At 38.0% G+C, this 13,546-nt stretch overlaps 1 protein-coding gene and 1 non-coding gene across 2 annotated transcripts; one reads left to right on the top strand and one right to left on the bottom strand.

The window, feature by feature from the left end:
• Positions 1 to 966: 966 nt before the first annotated feature.
• Positions 967 to 2,833, top strand: LOC130735267 (uncharacterized). The gene has a single exon (XM_057587339.1). It carries the CDS (start codon positions 1,573 to 1,575, stop codon positions 2,803 to 2,805), a length of 1,233 nt encoding a protein of 410 aa, XP_057443322.1. The 5' UTR covers positions 967 to 1,572; the 3' UTR covers positions 2,806 to 2,833.
• A 10,244-nt stretch (positions 2,834 to 13,077) lies between these two features.
• LOC130741536 (small nucleolar RNA R71) lies at positions 13,078 to 13,184 on the bottom strand. The gene has a single exon (XR_009020429.1). It is a non-coding gene; the product is annotated as a small nucleolar RNA R71 (small nucleolar RNA).
• Between the last annotated feature and the right edge of the window lie 362 nt (positions 13,185 to 13,546).

The raw sequence follows: 13,546 nt of genomic DNA on the forward strand, positions 1-13,546 counted from the left end.
TAACTTAACTCTATTTTTATGCTGTTTTGTAGTATTTTGAAGATTGTGAGTTCGTTTTCTATAATCAAGAGCAATTGCGTGAAGTTAAAGATGAGTGGGCCGCTTATGTAGTTAACAAATTTTTTTAGTAGTTAATCTATTAGATGTTGATATTATGCACTTTAGAAATTGTTTTAGATTTATGATGCTTTTGAAAATTTTATATATTTTAATATTTATTGGTATTGATACGGTGTAGAAAAAATGTTGATCTTATGGCTGAATAGGTGGGAAAATTCAGGGGCTGAAAAAAGAACTGTGAATAGTAAACTCAATTACAGCGGTTAAAGTTCAGAAACCGCTGTAAAAGAATATCCATTTACAGCGGTTACGCAAAAGAACCGCTGTTGTAGGCTAGTAATTACAGCGGTTAAACCTAAAAACCGCTGTAAATAATGCGTCTTTTACAGCGGTTAGAACCGCTGTTAAGGCTTTTACAGCGGCGAGATCTACAGTGGTTCTGGACCGCTGAAAACCGCTGTAAAAGGCTATTTTTAACCGCTGTTAAAGACCATTTTTGGTGTAGTGATGTTAGTTCGTAACTGTTTCTTAATCGCTTAGTTTAGGAAACTGTGAATTGATTTTCGCTTAGTTAATCAACTCTCACGAATTAGGGAAACAATGAGGAAGAATTAATCTTTTGTAACCAATGAAGGTTTGTTGCACTTGAATGTTATAATCCGATGACTAACACTTTCTTTTATCTGATTAAATCTCTTTTAAGTTTTGTTTGTTACTTTACAATCAAATCAATCAAACCCCCTTTTTAATTGCTTTGTTTTACTCTATTATCAATTAATACCTCACCGAGTCCTTGTGAGATCGATCCTGGATCCTGGTGTTCAACACCTTGTACTGCATTCAAAGCAGAATACTTTGGCACGCACCCGCGACAGTGCGTTCGTCAAATTGGTGCCGTTGCTGGGGACTTTGGTGATTATTAATTGTTTTTAGAGTATTTTTATTTTTATTTTTTTGTTTTATTTTCGTTTTTATAAAAAAAAACAAAAAAAAAGGGCTAGCGGTTAGGATTAGATTTTTTTTATATTAGATTTTTTTATTTAATAGATTGTTGGTTGTTTTTATTTTATATCTCTTGTATCTATATCTTACATATCTATCTTATATCTTCTATCTCAATCGCTTATCTTTTAATTCTCTTTCATATCTTCTATTTTTATATCACTATCATCTCTTTTATTTCTCTATCTTTCCTCTCTTTTATTTTAGTTTGCTATTTTTTCTATCTACTTTCCCTTCATTATTATTCTTATTATTATTATTACTAGATTATTTTTTGTTACTAACATTTTTTTTCCCTGTCAGATCTCGTTTAATTGTTTTTTTTTCCTAACATTTTTTTTTCTTCGTTACTTCGTTACTTTCTTATTTTCATTTTTTTTTCTTTGGTATTATTAGGTTCCTTTTATTCACGTTTTTGTTTTCTTAGTTAGGTTTTTGTTTTTTTTACTATCCTTTTGTTTTTTTTAGTAACTGAACACAAGTGTTAGTTGTGGAGTTTTTTTTGCAGTGATGGAAGCTAAACTTGATAAGCTAGAAGCCAGACTCGACGAGATACAATTTTCTGTTACACAAATGTTGCTCAAGAGCTATCAACAACAGTTTGAGTCACCTCAATGTTATCCACAAGAGAATTTTGAAAATATTTGGTGTGACCCACCTTGCTATCATCCACAAGGGCAATTCCAGCAGCCTATTTATTCACCACCATGCTACTATCCGCAGGAGGAATTTCAATATCCCTTTCATGATCCACATCATTCACAAGAGGAATTTCATCAACCTTGGAATGATCCACCCCAATTTTTGGAAGACCTTTCAAAGCAATATGAAGCAAACCAAGCCCAGTTTCAACAACCTCGACACGAGGAACCTTCCATATTGCAAGAAATTCAAGACATGTTGAACCAAATGTCTGCAAATCTCAATGCAAATGCTAATCAACACCTGCAAGATACTGCGAATTTACAAGCTCCAGTTAACAAGCTAGTTGCACACGCTCCCACATTGCAACATGAAGCTGATGCAAAGATTGATGATGAAGTTAATCCTTGTGTTGATACTCATCTTGATGCTAACACTGATGGTTCTGGTGATGTTAACGAGTTTGAAGTCGATGTTGCTTCTGATGCTGATTCTAATGATGAAGACAACAAACAAGAAAAACATCTCCCTCTTCCACATAGAACTTATGAGAGTGAGAAGATGTATCCTAGTGAAGAAGAAAATAAGTTGTTGGATGATTTCAAGAAGTGTTTTGCAGTGGATGAAGTTAAAAAGATGGATGTAGAACATGGATCTAAGTTAGCAATATTTCCACATAAGCCGCTTTTAGTTAATCTAGACATTTTTGAAAAAGTCGTGCTTATTGGAGAGTTTGTTGATTGCAAGAAGTCAACCTCAATGGAGGAATATTTTTCGAAACCTCTACCGAAACCTCAAGACAAAGTATTGATTGTTGAATGTACTGATTTTTCATTTACTCTTATTTCAGGTTGGGCAGATGCTCGAAAAAAGTTTTCACTCAAACTGAACATTGTCATGAGTCATGCTAAAGGTGCTAGAAAACAGTTTGAGTTTGTTAAGATTGTTGCAGATGAGATCCCTCCAAAGCCACCTGACTTGTGGATTGTTGCTGTTGTGCCTCAAGACTATGAGCTTCCTCTTAATGCAAGACCTCCACCGGACCCAGGTGATAGCAGATTCAGAGCATTACCAGGTTTCATGCGTCGCCAGCTTCCTTGATCCCTGGTTTTTCCTAACCTTTCTCTTTTATTACACTTGTCTAATTTATTTGATGATTTGTGTCTCACATTGTGGACAATGTATGATTTAAGTGTGGGGGTGGAAATCTTATTTAGGAGTAGTAGAACCTCAGTTAGGATAGTTTGCAATTTTATTTTAATTTATTTGCTTTGTTTTTATTCTTTTCAATAAAATAGTTCACACTTTTTCAATGAGTTTTAGAGATGCTGAGTTTGTGAGCAATGTAACCACTTTTCTGTTAAGTTTCATGTCTCTTTTGGATGAAGTTGCTTGCATTTTGAGTTCATCGTGATTTGCATTGAGAACTGATTTGTTGGATTCATTGTGTTATATGCTTGCCATGTGAGACTACCTTGTGAGATTTTGGACCAAACACTTGAATGGTAATATCTTTGCCATGATTCTCTTTTTTCTTGTGTGATTTCCTCATGTTTATATGCACTGCAGAACTTGACTTGATTCTGACTCAAATTGTTGTTCATTTTCATACTTTGATGTGATAAGGCATTCTTTTTCAATAAGCTATTGGCCGAAAAAGCTTACCTTGCATGTTTTAACCTTTGTTTTAACCCCTTTGAGCCTAATATCTCTATTCTTTTGTAGCTCATTACAAGCCTAAGTGAAAAACAATGATGATACCTTAACCTTAGGGAATGTAAGAGCTTTGGAATTATTTTGAGAATTAGTATTCAATAACTGTGGGGGTGAATTATTTGAATGCATGGTCTAATTTGCTCAAAAGAGGTACCTTCCTTGTGGATAAATTGTAAGCAAGCTGAAAAAAAGTTGAAAGAAAAAAATTGGAAATGCTGAAAAAGAAAGAAAAAAAGAGAAGTTACAAAGTGAAGGAAGGTACTAAAGAAAGAAAAGGAATTGGAAGTTAAAAAAATGAAGTTGTAAAAGGAAGAATGTGTTAATTCTTTGGGTTGTGAGTAAGTTTAATTTGATTTTTCCCCATTGCTCTTATTTTTCCTAAGGTCTTAACTCTGAATATCTTTCATAAATCCTTCCTTGACCTTAGCCTCATTACAACCTTCAAAAGTCCTTTGATCTTTGTATGCATTTGTTCAATTTAATTGGTTTGTTAGAATCTTGTCAAGCCTATGATAGATGCATGTTTTCATGAGATAATGAGAGTTGCTTAAGCATGATTAAACACAAGTCCAAACACTTGAGAGTAGAGAGTATAACACTTGCATCCAACTTTGACGTTCAATTTGAAATTTCTTGTTGGCCTGGAATGTAGGTGATGGAATCTAATTTGTCTAATCTTTGTGGAAAATGAAGTGGTTGTTTTCTTGCTCATAAATCTGAATTTCTACCTCTCAAAGATATGTGTGAGCTGAGTTTTTATGTTTTAGGAAGTACTTGTTATCATAATTGATTTTTTGAATCTTCTTTGAAGTTAAGTTTTGCCCAGGAGTGCAAAAGGTTAAGTGTGGGGGTATTTGATAAGCGCATAATTGATGCACTTTACATGTGTCTTTCTAAGCTTCATTATATACATTTTTGTGCTTAATTGTTATGACTTAGCCATGTTTTGACCATTAGTGCTTATTTGGATTATTCATGGAAAAGTGCTTAATTCTACACTTTTAGTTTCTGTGACTGTTTTTCTAGAACAGGTTGAACCTGGAGCTAAAAATATCCAAATTGGGCGAATAATATGTCGTTGGAAAGCTAACTCGAATCCCTACAACTTTCATGTTCAGCATAATTCAAGAATCAGCCTCAAACTTGGTCAGAATGTCCTTGAAAAGTTGCTGTCGCTAATTCTGCGAGTCTGAAACAGTCTGCACTAAAATGATCATATCTTGGGCTACAGAACTCTGAATTAGGATCCGATTGAAGGTCCGCGAAGCTGACTTAAGGTGCTACAACTCTCATGTTTACCTCAATAGAAGATTCAGACTTCTTGTGGGACCCGCGAATGCCTGATTGTTCAGCAGCTTACTCCTTTATGTGGGCCCGATTTTGTGAAGATTTAGAAAAGATTTAGATAACAAAGATTGTTACTTGATGAACAAGTTTATTTATTAGTATAAATAAGTGAGTTTAGGCTTTTGTTAGACCTCACCACCTCACCACATCTCACCATCACCTCCTCCCCTCTCATATCTTTCCCTCTTTTCTAATATGAGTTGCTTAACTCCCTAGTTAGTCTTAGGATTTTTAATATTCTCGTGTTTGCAAACTTGAGGTTCTGTTCTTAATGCAAATTCCTTCTTTATTAATTCTCTTCATCTCTATTTCTGATCTAGGGTTTGCTTAATTCCGTAGTTTTAGAAATAAGAGTTGATGCATGCTCGCTTAGTTCATGTTAGTTCGTAACTGTTTCTTAATCGCTTAGTTTAGGAAACTGTGAATTGATTTTCGCTTAGTTAATCAACTCTCACGAATTAGGGAAACAATGAGGAAGAATTAATCTTTTGTATCCAATGAAGGTTTGTTGCACTTGAATGTTATAATCCGATGACTAACACTTTCTTTTATCTGATTAAATCTCTTTTAAGTTTTGTTTGTTACTTTACAATCAAATCAATCAAACCCCCTTTTTAATTGCTTTGTTTTACTCTATTATCAATTAATACCTCACTGAGTCCTTGTGAGATCGATCCTGGATCCTGGTGTTCAACACCTTGTACTGCATTCAAAGCAGAATACTTTGGCACGCACCCGCGACAGTGCGTTCGTCACCCACTCACTCTCAAGTCAAGGTAAGTTCCATCTTCCACTTCCCTTCATCATAGTTCATGGGTTTGGTAATGCATGCTTCTTTTGGGTTAGGGTGAGTGATTTCTTGTTACTGCAAGTTGGGTGTGGGTTGTTTGTGTTCATAGTGGGTTGATTTTGTGCTTAATTAGAAAGGGGTTGTGAATTTGTGAGAGTTGGGTAGTTAGGATTTTGTGGTTTAGTGTAGTTTAGTTTTTGCTTACTAGGTGTTTGTTAGAATGCCTCAATGAGTTCTTTTAGTCGATTTTTCGCAATTGCTTCTGTGGTTGTCTATTTCTCTTTGCCAAAATCACTATGAGGCTTGTTGAGTGTTCTTAGGTAGTTTAATTTTTACTTTTGTACAAAGTTTCTCCTCTTAATTTCTTTATGTTTTTGAACTAACGTTACTAACATTTGTGGCTTGTGGATGTGCTAACAATTGTGCAAATGCTTACAAAAAGAGCAAGGACCAACACAAGAGCTGCAGCTTCTTCCTCCACCTCCCGGAGCTTTGATCGCTCCCGCTTCCTATCATTGACTAAGGAGGAGTTTTACCGCTCTCACCTAGCATACAAGGAGTGTGTGAAGGAGCGGGGAGTTCTTTATCGGGAGGAAATGAGAGACCTCTTGGGCATGCAAGAAGCCATGGAGAAAAGGAGGTGGAAAAATTGGGTCAACCCCATTCCCTTTGCTTGTGAGGTCATGGTGAGGAAGTTCTATGCGAACACCTACTCTGACAATCAAGAGGATAGGTCCAGGTCACCGGTGAACTCATCTTGGTTTAGGGGGGATGTGATTGAGTACCATCCTTCAATCATTCGAGAGAATCTTGGTCTCCTCACGGAGGACCAAGAGAAGGAGCGCTTCCCCGAGAAGGCCACCTATCATGAGCTCTTAAAGGAGAAGTCACCAGAGATCTTAGAAGACATGAAGGCAGTGCTTGTTAGGCCTGGGCGGGAATGGGAAGCAGTTGATGATGAGATTATTTTTGTGAGGACGAAGGATATGACACCGTTGGCCAGAGTTTGGGCTGAATTTTTGCAGGATTCCCTCTTTCCTAGCTCTAACAAATCTGAAGTTAAAGAGGTTGTAATGGTTGTCATCTACTTCATTGTGAGAGGCCATCCTATGGACGTGGCCACCATCATTTCTGCTAGGATTTATTCCCTCTACAATGGGAGTAAAGATAAGCATCGTCCCGTTTTTCCTCATTTGATTTGTTCCCTAATTCATGCAGTGAGGGACAAGGCTAGGAGGCCAGTCTATGTTATTGAGAAGAGGTTGTCGGTTGCACCTCAACTCAGTAAGGAGAGGATCACTCAGGTTTATCAAGAGTGGATGGCAAGAATGCCTCAAGAGGAAGAAGAGGAAGAGGATCCTGAGGAGCCATTGGAAGAAGAAGAAGATGAAGAAGAAGAAGAGGAGGAGGAAGAAGAAGAACAGAATGATGAGGTGGTGAACGAGATGGTTACTCCACCGCGTGCTGACCCTTCATGGAGGCCGCTTTCGGGCGAATGTTTTTGAGGCAAGATCGCCTACACAGGGATCTTGACCTCCATTGGAGGGGAGGTAGCACATCAGACCCCAGGTACAATGGCCCCATGGATTTCAATACCTTGAAGCAGGGGATGATAGATTTGAGCTTAATGCATGATGCCGGTGTTCATCCGGATTATGGTGATGGAAGGGGTGACCATGACCCCATGGAGTGACTATGTTGAGGTATTCCTACTCTTAGTTTAGGTCATGCATCTTTGGCATATATTTCAATTTGTAGATTTTTTTTTTCTTTTTATCATGCATTGTTTAGTTAGTTTTATTTTTCTTCGGTCTTTTACTTCCCTATACTCACATGCTTTTAGCTATAGTTTTGCTTCCCTACTTGTGCTGTTTTTGAAAATGCTTTTGTGAATACTTGTTGTTGTTTATGGGGATGAGTGATTGCATGTTTGGGGAAGAGAGGAGGAGACTTCGGTCTTCCGGGTGTTTCTTGAGAAAGGAGTCGGTGTGAGTCCGTTAAGGGTCTATCTTTAACCCATCACTTTAAAAATTCTCTAGAGGATCCTGACTCACTTGCAATTCTTGGTTCTTCATTAATTTCACTCATAGTATGCTTTTTGATTCTTGCTTCATTCTTGAGACTTATAGGATTTCTTGAGATTCTGAATTTGTTGGTTGAACATTATCCTTAGTTGTCCCATTTGAGCTTAATTGGAGAATTTGTTGTAGCCAAAAGATTGGAACGGATGTTTGGTTGGAATATTGGGGAGTGATGGTCCTTGATATATTTGTATGGAGCTGAAAAATTGGGAAATAATATCTTGCCCCAAGGAAGAAGTTATTGAAAAAGAAAGAAAAAGAACTCCTAAATGAAAGTTGGAGTTGGAAAAGAAAGAAAAAAAAAAGAGAAAAATTGAAAAGGGGGTGCAAGAGACTTGTGCTAAAATGTTTGTTGTGAAAAGCTTCGGGGTTATTAGAAGAGGACCACACTCAATGTGCTTTGAAGCCTAGATTTTCCTTAGGGACCAACCACCATCATGTTTTACCAAGCCAACGTTTCAACCCTTTTGAAAGTCTCTTTGAATATTTGCATGTTTGATCTTTGTTGCTATTGAGTGAATGACATTCAGGGCCTATGAACTTGCTTGTGTGCTCAGTGCACTAAATTAACATCTCATCCTAGGATTTTTAGATCTATATGCTTCCCTTGAATGGACTCTACACTCTTCTCTTTTCAAAAGATGCATGAAGTAGGTTGTTGGGTCTTTATCTTGGAACTAGCTGTGATTACTTTGTCCCCCTGTTTTTGTGAAGTATTCCTTGTTGAGAGCACTTGTTTGGGAGCATTTCTTGCGCTTGAGGGTAAGCGAGTGTTATTTACGCTCGAGGGCGAGCTGCCGTTGAGTACAGTGGTGTGATGACCCTATTTTAGTAGTGTTTTTAGGGTCATTTCTTTGTTTATTTTAAGTCTTTTTGTTGAGTCTCATGTAGTGTTTCATGCATTCTCATGCATTTTTATCTTTCTTTGAGTCTTTATTTTGTTTTGGTAATTTTGTAGTTTTATAGGGACTTTTCTTGCATTTTAAGTAAGTTTAGGACTTGCATGATTTTCTTATGTTATTTGAGGGCTCTCTTTGCTAACAAAGCTCTTTGAGCTTCTGGATATTTTCCTTGGCTTGATGGTTAAGTTTGCAGATCAGAAACTGAAAGAGAAGGAAGGCCAAGAAGCATGGAATTGAAGGAGGACTTAAAGATGCTTGAAGAGGAGTTACAAAGAAGCTAAAAAGTCTTTCCAACGAAGCTTGAGGGCCTAGGCGCTGGGAATTGGCGCCTAGGCGCTAGTTACATTTTCTGAGCCTCCTTGAATTGGCGCCCAAGCGCTGGGAATTGGCGCCTAGGCGCCAATTTCCTTCTAGAGGCATGTTTTTGCCATGGAATTGGCGCTCAGGCGCTCTGAATTGGCGCCTGAGCGCCGAGACTCGTGTTTTATGTCTATAAATAAGGTTTTAGCCAATTTCTTGAGGGAGTTAGTCATTTTACTTATTTTGGGTCAAGTTTGAGAGCTGAGAAGAACCTTGGGGTTGTAGGAAGGCTTCCAACTTGTATTTTTCTCAGGTTCTTATTACATTTTCTGTATGAATTCACTAGCCATGAGTGGCTAGTTCCCTTTTTTGCTTTGGGTTAAGAGATTCTATGAAGTTTTAGTTTGTTAAATCCTATCTCTATGCATGAGTTCTTGATTTAATCTTGTATTTCAATTCCATTATGCAAGTTTAGCTTTGGTGCACCCTTGCTATAGGATAGATTATAATCAAACGGGAGTTTGTTATGATTTAGGGACATGAATTGAAATAGATTCTTCTATACTTGCTTCTAGGAATAGAGTGAGGGTAGGGTTTTGTTGGCCTGAACATATTTGCTTAAAAACCTCATATGAATGATTAAGTACACAAGGAATTGGGCTTAACTTTCAGTTTGAGAGAATTACTTTTGTGAGGAATCAACTAGTAAGTACATAGGCTAAAGCAACAAGAGAGAAATCAAGATGTCACATGCATAGGATAGGTGAACTAAAGTGGATTAGATGATCAACAACCCAAGGCAATTTTCCATCGATTGTTAATTCCAACATTTTCAACATTGCTCTTTTGCAAAATCATTGTTACCAACAACCAAAACCAATTTCTGAATTTTACTGTTTTAAGAACTTGCGAACTTTAGATTTAAATCCACAATTCTCACTCACAATCCCTGTGGTTCAATATTTTAAAACCCGGAGGTTTCTGTACATGATTACCCTATTTTAGTAGTATTTTTAGGGTCATTTCTTTGTTAGTTTTTAGTCTTTTTGTTGAGTCTCATGTAGTGTTTCATGCATTTTTATCTTTTTTTGTGTTTTTACTTTGTTTTGGTAATTTCATAGTTTTATAGGGACCTTTCTTGCATTTTAAGTAAGTTTAGGACTTGCATATCTTTTCTACTTGAATTGAGGGTCTTTTATGCTAATAAACTCTTGGAGATCCTAGATATTTTCCTTGCTTTGTTCCCAAGCAGCTTGGTCTGAAAACTGATGAAGAAAGAAGGTCAAGAGGCTTGGAGAATTGAAGGGAGGCATAAAGAGGAGTTAAGAAGAAGTTCAAGAAGCTTTCTAGCATGTAGAGAGCGCTCAGGCGCTCGTGTTGAGCGCCTGAGCGCCAATTGATTCCTAGTTTCTGTCATGCTAGAAAGGAATTGGCGCCTGAGCGCTCCTGTTGAGCGCCTGAGCGCCAATTACCTCCAGAAGCTGCTTTTTCCACTTGGAATTGGCGCTCAGGCGTGCTTAATTGGCGCCTGAGCGCCCAGACTCGACCTGTTTGCCTATAAATAAGCTTTTTGTCATTTCTTTTGTAACTTTTGTCATTTCTTTACATTCCTAAATAAGTTAGAAGTAAGGTTAGGCTCAGGAGCTTGAGGAGAAGCATTCTCCAAGTCCATGTTCCAGGTTTTATCCTTCTTTTCTTGTATGGATTCTATAGCCATGCTGGGCTAAATCCCTTTTGCTTTGGGTTCTTTGTAAGACTTATGATGTTTTACTCTTAATTCCTATTTCTATTCATGAATCCTCTAGTAAACCCTTGAATCTCATATCCATGCTTTTGAAGGTGCGAAAAAAACTAGAAAGAGGGGTTTGAATAGAGTTTTTGAATAAAAGATTTACTTTTGAACTTTTTCAAAACTCAAGGATAAGAACTAGGTGCTGAAAGATATGAAGTAAAGCACGCAAGTATTTTATCCTGGTTCACTTGAGATAAAAGCTCAAGCTAATCCAGTCCACCCGTGAAGGTGATTTCTTCCTTCTTCTGATGAAGGCAATTCACTAAAATCAATGAGTGTTACAACTGCACTTTGCAACCTGCTAAGTGACTAACAATACACTGATTTTCTTACTAGTATCCTCTTAAGAAGCTGATCTACCGATCCTCTTAAGACTAGCTAAACACTGAATCAACCTTGATTCAGTCCTCTCAAGATCCGACCAACCTTGGTCTCTTAAGGAACTTTACAAAGTATTGTAAAAGGTTTCGGGTTTACAAGAATTGCTTCTAAAAAGCTAATGGTAAACTCAGATGTTTAAGAACAGTGAAGAAATAATGCTAAGAGATGATTCGAATAATTTGAATGGTTTCAGCAAAGTTTCTTAACTTCTTTCTTCCAACTTCAGTCCTTATATACTCCAAGACAAATGACATAGTCGTTGCTAGGGTTTTGTCCGTTGGAGTGGCAATCTAGTGAAATCAGACTGCTAGACTGAACGAGGTAGGTGGCGGGCAGGCTAGGACTGTACGGTGTGTACTATGACAGCGACCTGTCCTTTCACCAGCTGACTTCTGATTTGGTGTGCTTCAGATGGACGTTGGTGAAGCTTCTGATCAGTGTCAGACGGAAGCTTGGATGCTCTGACCTTGCAACTTCTGCTTCTGGACAAGTTCCTCAGAACTTCTGAACGCCAGAGCTAGAATAGCTTGGGTCTTCAGAGCCAACTTCTTGCAGGTCTTCAGAACTTGAGTCTTCTACTTCTGGATCGTTCCGTTGGAACATCTGGTCTTCAGAACTTCTGACTCCAGTTCTTTAGTACCTCTTGAGAGCTTCTATCTTCAGAACTTCTGAAGGATTTGCCACTGTTCTGAACGAGCATGGTAAGCTTTTCAACTCTCTTTTGGCTACTCTTGGGTCTTCGTCTTCTGATTGAATTGGCTTTGGTCAGAATCAGAACCTGTTAGTCACAACTACAAGAGACAAACGTTAGAGTACCATAATTGTTCATCCTCAAAAACCTTAAATGTAATCATCAAAATATAGAGATGCAACCACTGATCAAACCTTGATCTTACAGCTTTATGGTTCAAGTTAGAACATGTGCTAGATTTATACTTTTCTATAATAGAACGGAAGTTTGTTATAGATTAGGGACTTGTTGTGGGATTACCTCTTCTATGCTTGCTACTAGAAATAGAGGAAGGGTTGGGGTTTGTTGGCCTGAATTGCATGCTTAATGCCTTTAGCAAATGTTTAGGTTATCAAGGAATTGTGCTTATCTTTTGGCTTGAGAGGATTGTCTATGCGAGGCATCGATAGATGATTGATTAGGCTAGAACATCAAGGAGAGACTCAGAGTTTTGTGGATAGAATAGGTTGATTAGAACTGAGTTAGTCAAGCAAGAACCCAAGGCATTCTCACCATTGATTATCACACACTTATCTTTGTTAGCTTTCTAATTAAGTATCACAACAATCAATCAACCTTTAAAACTGAATTTTACTCGCTTTCCTACCGTGAACTCGAGGCTTAAACTGAATTGCCACACCAATTCCCTGTGGTTCGATAAATTTAAAACCAGGTGAATTTCGTACACTTGCGGATTGACCAATAAGTTTTTGGCGCCGTTGCCGGGGAATTGTTTGTGGTTTTTTTGTTTAAGTTTTTAGTTTGTGGTTTTATTTTTTGTTTTTATCTTTGTCTAGAATTGGTGCTACTAATCTTTCTTTGTTTTAGTGTCACACTTTCAGGTTAGTCTCACGGGAGACACCGCCATGGGTGGCAATATGACGGAGGAAGAGATGCAAGCCCACATTGAGGCAAGAGTCCAAGAGGGAATCACCCTCCGGTTACGAGTTCAAGAAGTTGAGAATGCTAACCGGTCTCTACGAGAACTCACTTCAGTTACTATGAGTTATGATTATCCCGGGAGCATTGTCTTTCCCGAGGGAGTGGGAAACCTTGAGTTGAGACCGGCATTCATGAACTTGGTGAGCCAAAACCAATATGGTGGAGGTACTTTGGAAGATCCACATGCTCACATGGAGAGGTTCATCCAAAATTGTAACACTTACCGGGCGAACAATGTTCCGACGGATGCAATTCGGTTGAGCTTGTTTCCATTTTCTTTGAAGGATGCAGCGGAGGAATGGCTGAATTCACAACCTCAAGGGAGTATCACTACTTGGGAAGACCTAGCAGAAAAATTCACAACAAGGTTCTTCCCGAGAGCTCTTTTGAGGAAGCTGAAAAAAGACATCATGAATTTTGTGCAAACCGCTGAAGAGAATCTCCATGAAGCTTGGGAGCGCTTCAAGAAGCTCTTGAGGAAATGCCCTCAACACAATCTCACCCAAGCTGAATTGGTTGCAACGTTTTATGATGGTCTACAATACCCTTGGAGGTTTGGTTTGGACGCGGCTTCTAATGGGGAGTTTGATGCTCTTCCCCCACAAGCGGGGTATGACTTGATAGAAAAGATGGCAGCTGTTGGTAAATCCGAAAGTGTACGGAATCCACCCGGTTTTAAATATCGAACCACAGGGATTGTGAGTGAATAGATTCAGTTTAAGTCTTGAGTATGAAGGTTTGTTTTATTGAATCAAGGATATGTCAAAGTAGCAAAGATAAAATAAACAAAAACTCAGAAAAGAACATGCTTTGGGTTCTTGCTCAACTAGTCAATTTAAGCACATCATTCTATGCACATGT

Source organism: Lotus japonicus, chromosome 2 (genome assembly GCF_012489685.1).
Source record: "Lotus japonicus ecotype B-129 chromosome 2, LjGifu_v1.2".
Taxonomy (NCBI): Eukaryota; Viridiplantae; Streptophyta; class Magnoliopsida; order Fabales; family Fabaceae; genus Lotus; species Lotus japonicus.